Source organism: Vicugna pacos, chromosome 4 (genome assembly GCF_048564905.1).
Source record: "Vicugna pacos chromosome 4, VicPac4, whole genome shotgun sequence".
In the NCBI taxonomy this organism is placed as follows: domain Eukaryota; kingdom Metazoa; phylum Chordata; class Mammalia; order Artiodactyla; family Camelidae; genus Vicugna; species Vicugna pacos.
Genome location: NC_132990.1, coordinates 715685 through 728213, shown reverse-complemented (window position 1 = coordinate 728213; position 12529 = coordinate 715685). Strand labels below are relative to the sequence as shown.

The 12529-nt window shown below is 43.2% G+C and overlaps 1 protein-coding gene across 1 annotated transcript in view; it reads left to right on the top strand.

Annotated features, from left to right (window-relative positions):
* The window catches only part of LOC140696223 (unconventional myosin-XVI-like), a 211129-nt gene that overhangs the window by 179928 nt on the left and 18672 nt on the right, over positions 1 to 12529 (top strand). Inside the window, 1 exon segment of the mRNA XM_072960641.1 lies at positions 9849 to 9934. Coding sequence (XP_072816742.1) covers positions 9849 to 9934 — 86 coding nt within the window.

Below are 12529 nucleotides of genomic sequence, written 5' to 3'. Positions count from 1 at the left end.
ACTTAAAGAATTAAAATTGTGTTCGTTACTAGCTGACTTTTCAGAGATTTTTCTGGAGTATTTGGTCTGTGGAAACCAGTAGAGAATGAGTCTTGTACTGAGCAGAAGGAGGAAATGAATGTTCTAATGGTATTTTTAAGGAAAAATTATCTTTTTCTTTTCCTACCTAAAATGTGTGAAGAAAAGTAATATTGAAGGAATGGTAAATGCCAGACTGGCTTTAAGTATTTAATGTGAGTGCACCGGTGAACTTGTGTAGAAATTGGCTTCTTGACCACGTGTGTCCAAAACCTGTCAATAGTGGCTTAAATAAAAAGCTATTTCTCCCACACTGAAGAAACCCAGGGCTTCTAGTATTGTCTGAATGCAAAATTCAGAACAACCTTATCTTTTATTTTATTTCATTTAAAAAAAATTTCCCCCATTTTATTGAAATATAATTGACATATAACATTGGGTAGTGTAAGGGCTACAACATGATGATTTGATACATGTGTATTTGGCAAACGATCACCAAGATAAGTTTAGTTAACACATCCATCATCTCACACAACTACCCTGTGTGTGTGTGTGTGTGTGTGTGTGTGTGTGTGTGTGTGTGTGTGTCTGTGTGTGTGGTGAGGACATTTAAGTTCTACTCTCTTAGCCCCTTCCAAGTATACAATATGGTGTTCATTTTTTTTTCTGGCATGCCAAGAGATTTTGTTTTTCAGTGTTATTTTTGTGATTTTAAAAATGACACATACTTATCGGAGAACATTTAGCACATCTTAAAAGCTGTCAGACCTCACATCCCACCACCCAGAGCTAAGAGCTGTTACAGCAGCAACTTTATTGTGTGCTTTCTCTCTATTCCACGTGCATGTTTCTGTTTCTATATTGAATATTTGATGTCTTATATGATGTCATAATATTTTGTCTCTCAATATTTTGTCACACATATTTAACTTTACCATCAAATCTTGTTTTAATTGAAGTACAGTTGATTTACAAGTGTGTTAGTTTTGGGTGTACAGCACAGTGACTCAGTTATACACGTTCTTTTCCATGATAGGTTATTAGAAGGTATTGAATATAGTTCCCTTTGCTGTACAGTAGGTCCTTGTTGTTTACCTATTTTATGTACAGTAGTGTGTATCTGCTAACCCTGAACTCCCAGTCTCTCCCTCCACCCTCCCCTTTCCCCCGGTAACCATAGGTTTGTTCTCTAACAGTCTGTTCTTGAAGCCACTGGGGGTGGGTGTGGAGGGCAGTGAAGGCCAAGCCAAAAGGCCTATGTTCTGGCTTTTCTCCGAAGGCACTGGGCATCTCACTCAGTCCACAGGAGGCAGCTGAGAAGCTGGGCTGTGCCTCCTAGGATTGTGGGACAGGCTGAGTCTAGCACCTGCCAGAGTCAGAGGGTGAGGCCAGAAGAGCAACCAGGAACCACAGCTCAGCTGGGAACCACCTCATTCTCTGGGGCCGGGCTGAGGGTCCCCCAGACTGATGGAATCCGCAGGTACAGGGGAGAAGAGCACGTACATCCATCCCAAAGGGCAGAAACAGCATCCCAGGCTTCAGAATGTTCTTGCAAACTGCTCTTCAAATACAGAGTTCAACCCATAATCAAAAAGAACCAGGCACGTGAGGACACCAGATAAGATGAAAAGCGACAAGCAGAAATACCGGTCCATGGCAGAGGATCCAAGGGGGCTCAGAGAGTTGGCTTCAAAAGCATGCGCTTTAAAATAAGTCTGTTTACTACGCCCAGGGAGATGAAAGGGTGAGACTCTCAGCAGAAATGGGAACCCATAAAACGTGTCAAATGGAAATTCTGAAATTGAAAACTACAGTTGTAAAGTTAAGGATATTAGGAGATGAGTCTAAAGTTAATTAGACACAGCTATTAAAAAAAATTCCAGGGAAGTGGGAGATAAATCAGAAAATATCCCAAATGAAACACAAAGAAGCAAAAGAGAGGAATGGAAATGCCAGAAAATGGCTTGGAGGCCTGACGGGCGTGGTGAGGAGGCTCCTGGGGATCCGGGGAGAGAAGGGAGGACCCGGCGACGAGAGACGGGACTTGCTGAGGGACATGAGAGAATTTTCCAGCCTGGATGAGAGCATGGAGAAGCAGGTCTGGGTTGGCGGTTTTCCTGCAAAGCTCGATGTGCACTTTCCAGACGACCCAGCGGCCGCTTCCGGGTGTTTATCGAAGAGAAATCAAAGCGATGCCACAGGCACCTGCGGGCAAGTGTGTCTCCCGTCTTTGTCGCCATCACTTAGAACTGGAAACAAACGAAGCCCCTCCAGCTGGTGGCTGCACCTTATTGCTCTGTAGGAACTGCCCCTTGCCCCGAACTCAGAGGCTGCTGTCTTGTGGTTTCTGTGGGTCAAGGAGAATCTGGGTGGGTGCGGCTGAATGAGTGACTTTCGGTTCCCTGGTGAGGAAGCAGTCAGCCGTCAGCCAAAATGATGTCATCTTGAGGCTGGTTGGAGAGCTGGCCCAGTTTCAAGATCACTCACACGGGCTTCTGCACACCTGGGGCCTCGCAGCAGGGCAGCTGGCTTCCCCCGGAGCGAGGAGTCCATGGACGGCGCCCAAGACAAAGCCATGCTCCCACACAGCCTGCTTTCGGGGGACGCGGGGACACCAGCACTCCTGCCACATCCTGCTTGTCAGATTCGGATCCCGCGTCCCATCGTCTCATGGGAGGGGGTGACATGAGGTGTGAGTGCCTCCAGGTAGGTCCATCGGGGGCCAGTTCACAGGCTGACTGGGGCAGGGTTCAACTTTGCAAGAAAAAATGATGAACCGCTATTACACAGGACAAAACGGGCGACCCGCAAGCGCAGTGCACCAAGTGAAAAAAGCTAGAATCCAAAGACTGCAAGTGCGATTCTGTGTAGATGCCATTTTGGAAAAGGCAATACCGAGGGACAGCGACAGCCGAGTGGCATCCAGAGGCTGCGTGTAGTGGCAGGGGCTGGGCCCGGTGACGGACATCGCAGGCTGGGCGGCTGATAAAGGGCGGTGATTTACGAGTCACAGTTCTGGAGGCTGGGGTCCAAGGTCAGGTGCCGGCCCGGAGGGAAGCGCTCTTCCAGGCCGCAGGTCGCCAGCTTCTTGCTTGTCCTCGTGGGGAAGGAGCCAGCTAGCTCTCTGGGGTCCCTTTTATAAGGGCGCTAATCTCATTTGTGGGTGCTCTGCTCACATGACAGAACCCCCTCCCAAGGTCCCCCTTCCTGAAACCGTCAGCCTGAGGGTTAGGGCGTCAGCACATGGATGTGAGGGGGACACAGACTGCTGCAGAGGGGCGTGTGGCGCTGTCAACAAACAAGGGTGCATGTGTTCCTATAAATTTATAGACAGGTACGTATAATAAAGGTGCATCTTTCTGTCTGTAAATGTGACTTTTGTTTAAAAAAGAAAAAAAGCCTGAGCAGAATAAATAAAGAGAAAACTAGGCACATTGCACTGAAGCACTGGGTAACTAAGCGTGAATCTTAAACGCAACCAGAGGTTAAAAAAAAAAAGACAAATTACCTTTAAAGAAGCAGTTGAAGTCTAAAGACAATGGAATCACACATTTAGCATGCTCAACTAAGAACTACCAACCTAGAATTTTATAGACAATAAAAAACTTTCGAAGGAATGAATAGGAGTTAAGGAAATTTTTAGGGGAAAAAACCCTGAAAGAATTAAACATGGGCAGACCCAGAATGCTCAGAGGTAAAAGAAGGAAAAATCAACAATAAAAATGTAAGTGAAGGCAGGAGGGGGTCAAAACAATATTTAATATTATACGTTGATAAATCAAGTTAGCAGGTTATAATTTCAAAGGCAACCACTGAAAGAATAGTAATGGGGTATATAATTTCCAAATTAGCAGAGTAAAATAGAATCATAAGAAGTCAATCAACGCAGAAGAGAGCAAAAGGGGTAAACTGGGAATATCTGGAAGTAAGACAAATAGAAAGCTCTCAGATGGCAAGCCTAAAAGCACATTTGAAAATAATTAAATTGAATTCCATTAAATTTAGAAGCTTCTTAGTGTAAGTTCACATAAAAGATTAATTGATGAATACAATATTTTAAAGTCTGAAACTTCTGAAAAACATGAGGATGCTGAAAGTTTAAAAGCGAATCGGTAGAAAAGGGGAAGATATTAAAAACACAGATATTGAAAACAACAGTTCTCGTCCGTGGGGAGGTTATAAATTGCGTCTGTAAGAAATGGATAGATTCAGGAGAGGGGAGAACCTAAGTTACTGAGACATAAGACAAGCAACACAGCCGAAGGGTAAACCTTTAAGCAATCTTTGAAACATTAACAAAACTGAGAATTCTCTTTCAAAGGTGACAGAGAAATGAAGTGGACACAACGCCATCTCTGAGTGACAAGGGGGACCCGCCAGAAATCGGGCAGAAATTAAAAATGACCGTTCATTGTATTTTGAACAGTTTCACGCCAGAATAAATTTGTTCATTGAGATGAAGCCGTTTCTCAAAAAACAAAAATTGGCAAGTTACCAAAATGGAGAAAAGCCGGAGTACGGCTAGCCGGTAGTGTAAATGTTCAGTCGTTGAATTTGTACATGGAACCCTTCCTACAAGGAAAGCTCGAGGCCCAAATGGCTTTTCTGGTAAGTTCTGTCAAAATTCTAAGGATGAAATAATTCCGCTGTTACACAAACTCTCATGGAGAAAAGAAATGAAGAGGAAGGGGAAAATAAATACATAAACAGAGCACTCTCCCAGCTGCCATCAACAGCCACTTAGTGACGGCAGGACCGGCACCGTGGGACGGTGGGGAAGGGACGATCAACTGCTGTCCACGTGAGGGACAGAAATGCAGCCTGACCCCTACCTTGGGCCACACGCAAAACGTTCCTCACAGGTTGTAGGTCTAAATGTCCAATGTAAAATAAAATGTGTAGAAGAAAATACAGAATAATAATTTTTCACCCTCAGCGATGGGAGAAGAAAGGACTTCTTAGACAAGCTAACAGGACACAAGGGTGCCAACCACAAGGGGAAAATGTGTACGCAGCAGGAGAACTCGTTTTTAACGCATTTAACCGATAAAGGGTCATGTTCAGGGTTTACTTAAAATAAAAGCAGACAAAAACCATTGGATAGAGAATTAGAAAGGAGAAGTGAATACACACACAAATATTTTTAATAAACTCCAACGTCATTGATAATTAGATGCAAATTAGAGCTGCCACGTGACCCTGTGACACACTCTATGAAATTACAGTGGGGTCTATGGAGGGGTTTCCACAACACTTAGGGCAGTGGTTTTACCCAGAGGAGAAAGAGCCAACAGAGATTTGGAGAAAGGCTGTTGGGAGCTCCTGGGTGGCTGACAGTGTTCCATCTCTTGGCCTGAAGGGTCATTGCAATTCCTCAAGAAAAGAAAAAAATGGGAGAGAAAGAGGGAGGCAGATTTCCGAATGGATGTCAGAGGTCCAGGGCCCAGGACCTCCGTGAGCGTCAGAGATTCCGGCTTCGTCATCCCGTCTCTGGCTTCCCTCCAGGTCCAAGGAAGAATGGGGAGGTAGTTTTTCATCTGAACACATGCTCACCCAAAGACGTTCATTGCTGACCTACGCAGCAGGAGGGGGCAAATGGATCCAGGATGAGAACTAGCCAGGCAACGTTCATCACAAGGCTGGCTGTAGTCGGGAGGGGTCTGGAGGTGGATAGCAGATTAGATCAGGGTTTGTTCAGGCTCACCATTCAGGTCCTCAGGGTGATGTGGGAATGTTCTGGTGGCACCAGAAAAAAAAAAAAGATTATTTTAATCACACACAGAGAAAAATCCGAACATGTTTACAAATGCTGCCCCATCATATTGAGCAGGGATTGCATGTAATGATTAGAAGCATTAGGCTCATAAGACAGAGGCTTTTTGGTGCAACGGAAGGAAATGACACTGGGAAGACAGAGCATTTTTATACCAGCAATAAAGATTTCTAGACAAAGGAACTGCAGTTACCAGGAATTTATTACCACCGAAAACAGACAAGCCTGTGCGGGCGCCCGGGTCCTGCAGTGTCCACCTTCCCTGAGTTCCCTCCTCTCTGACTTGAGCGGCCTCTTAAATAATATATAATTATTCATGGGCTGCTTTAATTCTGTGCAGGTTATAAAAGCTATACATGATTTATGTGACAATTTGGAAAATACAGGGAAGAATAAAGAATGAGTAAAAACTACCATTCATTCTATTAGCTAGAAATACTCTAAACATGTCTGATATTCTGCCATGTGAAAAATTCTGTTTTTTAATACAAATATATGTGTGCATTTATGTAATATGTCTGGTTTTGTTTTTACAAGGTTTGAGTTATACTGTACATGTGGTTTTAACTGTCTGGTTTCCCCTCTTAGGAATCTCATGTAGCGTATATCTATGTCAACAAACTCAGATTGCCTTGTCTACCGCCAGCCATGAATTGTGTGCGATTCCTCACGTCTCATCAGACAGGACTGCCAAGGTTTAAAGTAACCAAGCCCTTTTGTGGCATATTAGAATTATCCCCCAATTTTCCACCCTTAAAATCACACTGAGTGTTCATGATCGATTACTCCGACTTGATTCAAACAGGCATCTTGTAAAACTTTCCATGTTAATGTGTGATGTTCAGATTTACGAGTGTGTGTATTGAGATGGAAATGTTTCTTTTAACACCATTGCTTTCTGAAATCTCTGATGATAACCTTTTGCAAAAAAAAAAAAGGTAAGGACAACAAAAACATTGGATACCCGTATATTGAAATTAAAAATTCCTAAAATAACGAAAATGGAATTTGAGTGATAGCAATAGTCAGTGAGAGTATGATGGAAGAGCATGTCACAGGGGTTGTGTATATCTAGTAAGAAGATCTCAGTTTTGGAGTTTTTAAGACTAGCCACTGAACAAAGAGGGAATTTAGAATATATTGGATGGCCAAAACTGAATACACATATTTAAGAAAGATGACCATATGCACATTCCCTTCTACTACATTTTCTCCAGCTCACCTTGAGTGATGCTTTTCCTACCATAAGGAGAGGAAAAAATAGAAACACCCCTTCACGAAAATATTTAGTTTGTCTGAGTCTTGAGTCAAAGCCAAAAGCTATGACTTGGGAAATATCCTAGAAAACTTAATACAGAAAATTCCTAGTCTTACTCTAAAAATCAAAACAAACCCCCCAAATCTGTGGAACAAACAAACACACAAAAATCTCTCTAGACCAAACGGAAATTTTTATAGAATACGTTGCCCTAAATTTATCATATAATATTACATATTTAGGAATACCAGGCTTCTAAACTTCAGTATGTAACAGATAGTGTACGTTCAAACCCTAGAACAGAGGGTTATATGTTATCCCAGAAATGCTTATAGAGACCAGATTTTAAAATAAAGCTAGCTCTGTGTCATTGTTCATTGACGATCACTTGAAATTCTCAAGAATTATACACACAAGAGGAAAATTATTTCAGTTGGGATTTCAGTCTTTCAAAGGAGCCTGGCGTGTTTCTGTTGGTCTCCTTGTGTGACCACCATGAATTCCTGGGTTCCTGAAGACTCCCATGAGTATTAAAATATCCGGCAGGATGCTGGGATACTGAGGCAGACATTTCCTGATTGCAACAAAGTTACATATTTCATAGGGACCGCTAAGTCCTGTGCAGGGGCAGAATCAGAAAATTTCTCCTTCTTCCCACGATAAAAATTGAGCAAATATTATACATGTAGAGCTCATGATATATACATGAGCATTATAATTCAAATCAGTTGGCAGTGCTGATTCATAATTCACAGTATATAGTCAATGTGCGTTCCAAATAAAGGCACAAGATGGAAATAAAGGTTTAAAATAACTTGAAGTTTTAATTGAATCAGAAGTAGTGGTATTTGCAAGGAAATGATTTCCCTTGAATTCCAGTATCTGCATGCTACCTCTGTTCCCAGAAATAATTATCTGTTTGTTCATTTGCTGAAATATAGTTATGTCTGGGTAATTATAGCTATCACTTACTTTAATTGCCATCCTTTTACTGATGTGAACACAGACTTTGATCTTTTTTTGTATACTTAATTATTCCCTGGACTTGTGGTTATTTATCATTAGATTAGAGAACAGTTTTTAGTGCTGGAACGTTGTAGTTATATCAAACAAAATATTGTGAATATAAAGATGTTTATTTTGCGGGGAAATAAAGATATAACAAATTCCATCTAGGCCATTTTATGTTCAGTGTGATTTTCTTTCTTGCAGCTCGATGGCTATACATTTTATTGCTGGGCATCAGGAAAAATGGCAATTAAAGAATGCAGTCATCACGTTTGGTTTTACATTTACCGCTCTGGGAAGACCAGCTCTTTTTATGTGCGCTGTATTTATCCTCGAGGTCTTGTAAGGGAATTTGTGATGCTGAAGGGCTCTCCACCGGGAGGGACTGGGTGAGCCTGTCTGCAGGCCCAGCAGCTCTGCATTCTTTGCGCAGACACTGGACTCCGGGCCATGCTGGACCTGGTGCCATAGCGGCACTGAACCACACAGGTTCTGAGAGCATCTGAGAATGGCTTTTTCCAGCCAAGCTCCTGATGGGTCTAGACCGCTAGCGAAGGAGTCTTTGGTTGGCATCCATGAAATCTATTCAGATACGGGTTTTACAATATCACTTTGTTTCTGGGAATTGTAGATCCTTTGGAACAGGTACTGCTGTCTGATTCAAAGCCTAACCAGCAGGGGAAGCAAGCCTTCACTTGACAAGCTGGGATATTGTGCAATTATCTATTTTGAGCAGCAGAAGGTAGACTTGTAAAGAAAGCAGCAACTCCTCAGGCGTTCAGAAAACCCTGCCCCACACCTCCTTTGAGTTAAAAATATTTCCAAGTCACATTACATGGTTTCTGGTTTGGACTTCATTTCATTAAATGTCCTCCACCGTAGCTGAGAAGTCGGGTTGAAAATGGCTGGACTGAATTGCTGGCTCGGCCAGTTCCTGGCAATGTTGGCTGCTTCCTGTTTGCCTGGGTTCAGACCCAAGCGTTGATGCTTATTGCTAACTCTAGGACCCCAAGAAAAAGACTTAAACCCTCCAGTGCTCACTTTATCATCATAAAAATGGGGATAATCAAAGGAACTGCCTCGTGGGATTGTGACGAGGACCTAGTACGGTGATGCCAGCTCAGATCAGTGCTCAGTAAACACCACCTATACACAGACGTCATGAGAGCTTAGATGTTTCAGAGCTAGCAGATCCCTGAGGATTTGTCCAATAAAAGCCAAAATCACAGCATGCGTGTGAATGGGCAGCTACCCTGACCTTTCCCTCACAGGTCTCTGCCCGGCCTCCTCCCTCCCGCCATGTGTGAGGGGAGCGCACGAAGCCAGCAGTCAGTAGACTGCATCCGACACGTGCCTGGATCACGCCTTACCTGACTTCCGTTCTTCTCCGCCTCAGATGAGCCACACGCTGCAATCCCCCGAGCCCGTTTACCCCCGGTGTCCATCTGCTCCTCTTCCCACGTCGGGGCTCCCTCAGTCTGTTCTCAGGCTCTACAGGACTTTCCCTCCTCCCTTCCATGACCTCTTTGCTCCCTTTTGTGCTGTTATGACCTATTTCTTCACTCTCATTTCATTTCTTTTGCCAATGCAATCCCCCTTTTCTCAGGTGGAGTAACACCAGGCAGCTCTTGGTGTTCCTGAGCCGCCTGGGAAATGTACTCTTCAGTGAGTGTTCACTGACCTTCATTTCCAGGGAAATGTAGCAGTTTTAGTCTGTTCAGCAGGCGCCCAGCTGCCTTTATTGGGGGAAGGTCTCACAATCTGACTGCTGCTTTGTGTTGACCTCAACAGGTTTACCTGAAGAGGATGGATTGTCCAGGTTGTCCGGGGGTGGAACCTCATCCTTCCAGAGACACAGAGAGAGTCACACCACTCAGGTAATGAGCCCTCGGTGTGCCCCTTTGCGGTGATAACTGAAGGTAAATCACAAGAAGAGATTCACGAAGGCATGACCCAGAGAGTTCGTTCCTCACGGAGTAGGGAACAGGTGTTTTCAGCTCTGCCATGAATTTCTTCAGCTCTGCATCCTTTTTCCCTCTGTCTCAGCTGACACCTATCTATTTTCTGCTGGTTTCAAAAAAAACTTAGAAAAAGGTCCAAACTAAACGAAAATTATTAAATGATTTAAGTGAAGTTGATAAATGTGATCTTTGCTGGGGCATTTTAAAGGCACTGTCAGACGAAGGGGGATTACAGCCACCGAGGGGTGTTAGTGTTACTGCGCTGACCTCAGCTCGAACAGAAAGACTTAAAGTGACGGCAACATGGAAACAAAATGCTCGAAGCACCGAGGCTTTCTGGCAGGCCGTTGTGTCTCAGTTACTACCTCCCCACTCCGTGTCATCCAAATTCACTTTAAAAATATCATGTGATCAGAACACTGCAAAATCAAACTGAGATTACAGTTCACAAAACTGTGTTTTGATGTGTTTCAGTGCTGTTACCTGTATGCTTAATGTGTTTAGCTTCAAAATGCTTGCCAAAATAAAGAAGATAATCATTAAAAAAAAAAAAAACTAGTGTTAGTAGAGAGAAAAACGATTTGTATCCGATAATTTAGTATTCTTTTTATGTTGAATTAAAAAATACTGTTTTCAATAATTATCTTCAAAAAGATATGACTGTGCATTCAAGGTGGTACACAACACAACCAAAGACTTTATCATCAGTATGTTCAAAGAGTATCACTTTAGCAACAAGATTATTGTGCATGAAGTTACAGGGCAACTTTTGTTATGACGAATATCTACATTAAGATCATTTAAAAACTCAGTTAAGTATCCTGATGTTTCCATGAAACCAACAATACAGCTAAGGGTCTGCTTTCATCTGAATATTTGACACTAAGTAGGCACAGTTAGCCCTGAGATTTTTCTAAATAACACTGAGGAGGTAGTGAGAAAATCAATAATTTTAATCTTAAAAATAAATCTTACACTAGGCAATCTGCTGAAATCACTTGCACTGATAAACAGACATCGAAACAGGAAAAAAATGCTGATTGCTTGCAGTAAGAGATTGTCCTAGTCTCCCCTCTGTTCCTTAGAGATGCATTCACTCTACCTCGGAAGCATTATGGATGCTTTATCCACGGTCATTCACTGGGGGGGACCTGCTTGGAAAGAAAGATGGGGCGTCTGACGTCCTTCCCAGGGCTCCCACTCCTCTGTGATTCATAGAGAAAAGGGTTAATTTTGAAAGAAGGTGCAAAGAACAGGTATCTCTGGAACTTTCCCTCTGATCTTTCATGAATTTAGCTAAAAAGCAGAGCAAGATGGGAAGGTCACCAGGAATAATTCCACGTTCCCAGCTTTCAGTGGGGGCTCGTTTTCAAAGGCAAACAATCCCCAGTTATCTCATAGTGTTTTTTGTTTTGGTTTGTTTTTGAGGAAGTGGAAAACCAGGCTCATTTTCTTCCATGCAAAATTGTGGGCAGTTTCACGGCAGGACACCTGCCTCCGCACTGAGGAACTGGAAGAGTTCTGTGAAACTAAGCGTTGACCAGCCACACGTCTCAGCGTAAATGCCTCTCTTGTGGCATTTATAGAGGAAATACGGATACATACAGGCACACTGCATTCTGGGTTTTCTAGTGATGCACTTAAACAGGAATTCTATAAAATCAGTCCTGGGCTGATTGCGTATGTAGCAGTAGAATTAAACATTGGCTAAAAATTGAATTCCTCTTTGAGGATGTCCAGATTTTAATTAGCAGTGATTTTAATGAAGTCCCTTTATGGAAGATAAAATGTATGGGCATTATTGTAGACAGGGAAAACAAGAGAAGGATTTAGTCATTTGCCAAAGATCACAGGGAAAATGCAGAGTCCGAGGTTTGAATGGATGTCAAGTTTGCAGGCCCTGTTTCCGAGAATGAACTTCTTGTAACTCATTAAAAGTGATGGAGGCGCCATCCCACGTTTACATAAAATTTAAAGAGCTTTTGGTCAGTACGGAAATCGTAAGAGGCCAGAGTGGATATTTATGATTTGTGCTTTTGGCTGCCAGCCACGCAAGTTTCTCACCTACCACAGTAAAAATATAAAGGGGAGACTCCCCGCTCCTCCCTTCCTTTGAGAGCAAGGCGGGCGTATGTGAGGTGAGCTGCGTCGATGGACCACGGGTTATGGACTGAGAGACACGCAGTGGGAGGGGTGAGAATCGGTGTCACCGCAGGGGTGTTGTCCAGCCACGGTGGCTCCGTGCAGTGGCCGCAGGTGGTAGCCAGCCCGTGTCTGAGACCGCTGGTCCCTGCATTCACCTCGGGTCCAGGCCACATTCTAAACCTTCCCTTCTTAGCCTCACTTCCTGGTTGTGCTCTCCAGTAAAGCTTCCACCTGTGAAGGGTCTCAGGTTAGTTTCTGATGCTTGCAAATAAGAATTCTGACTGACACACCAATTTGATTTTATTGCTATTATCCATAAAATTCACTTTATAACCAAACATGTGTTTTTTTTTTACATAGAGCATG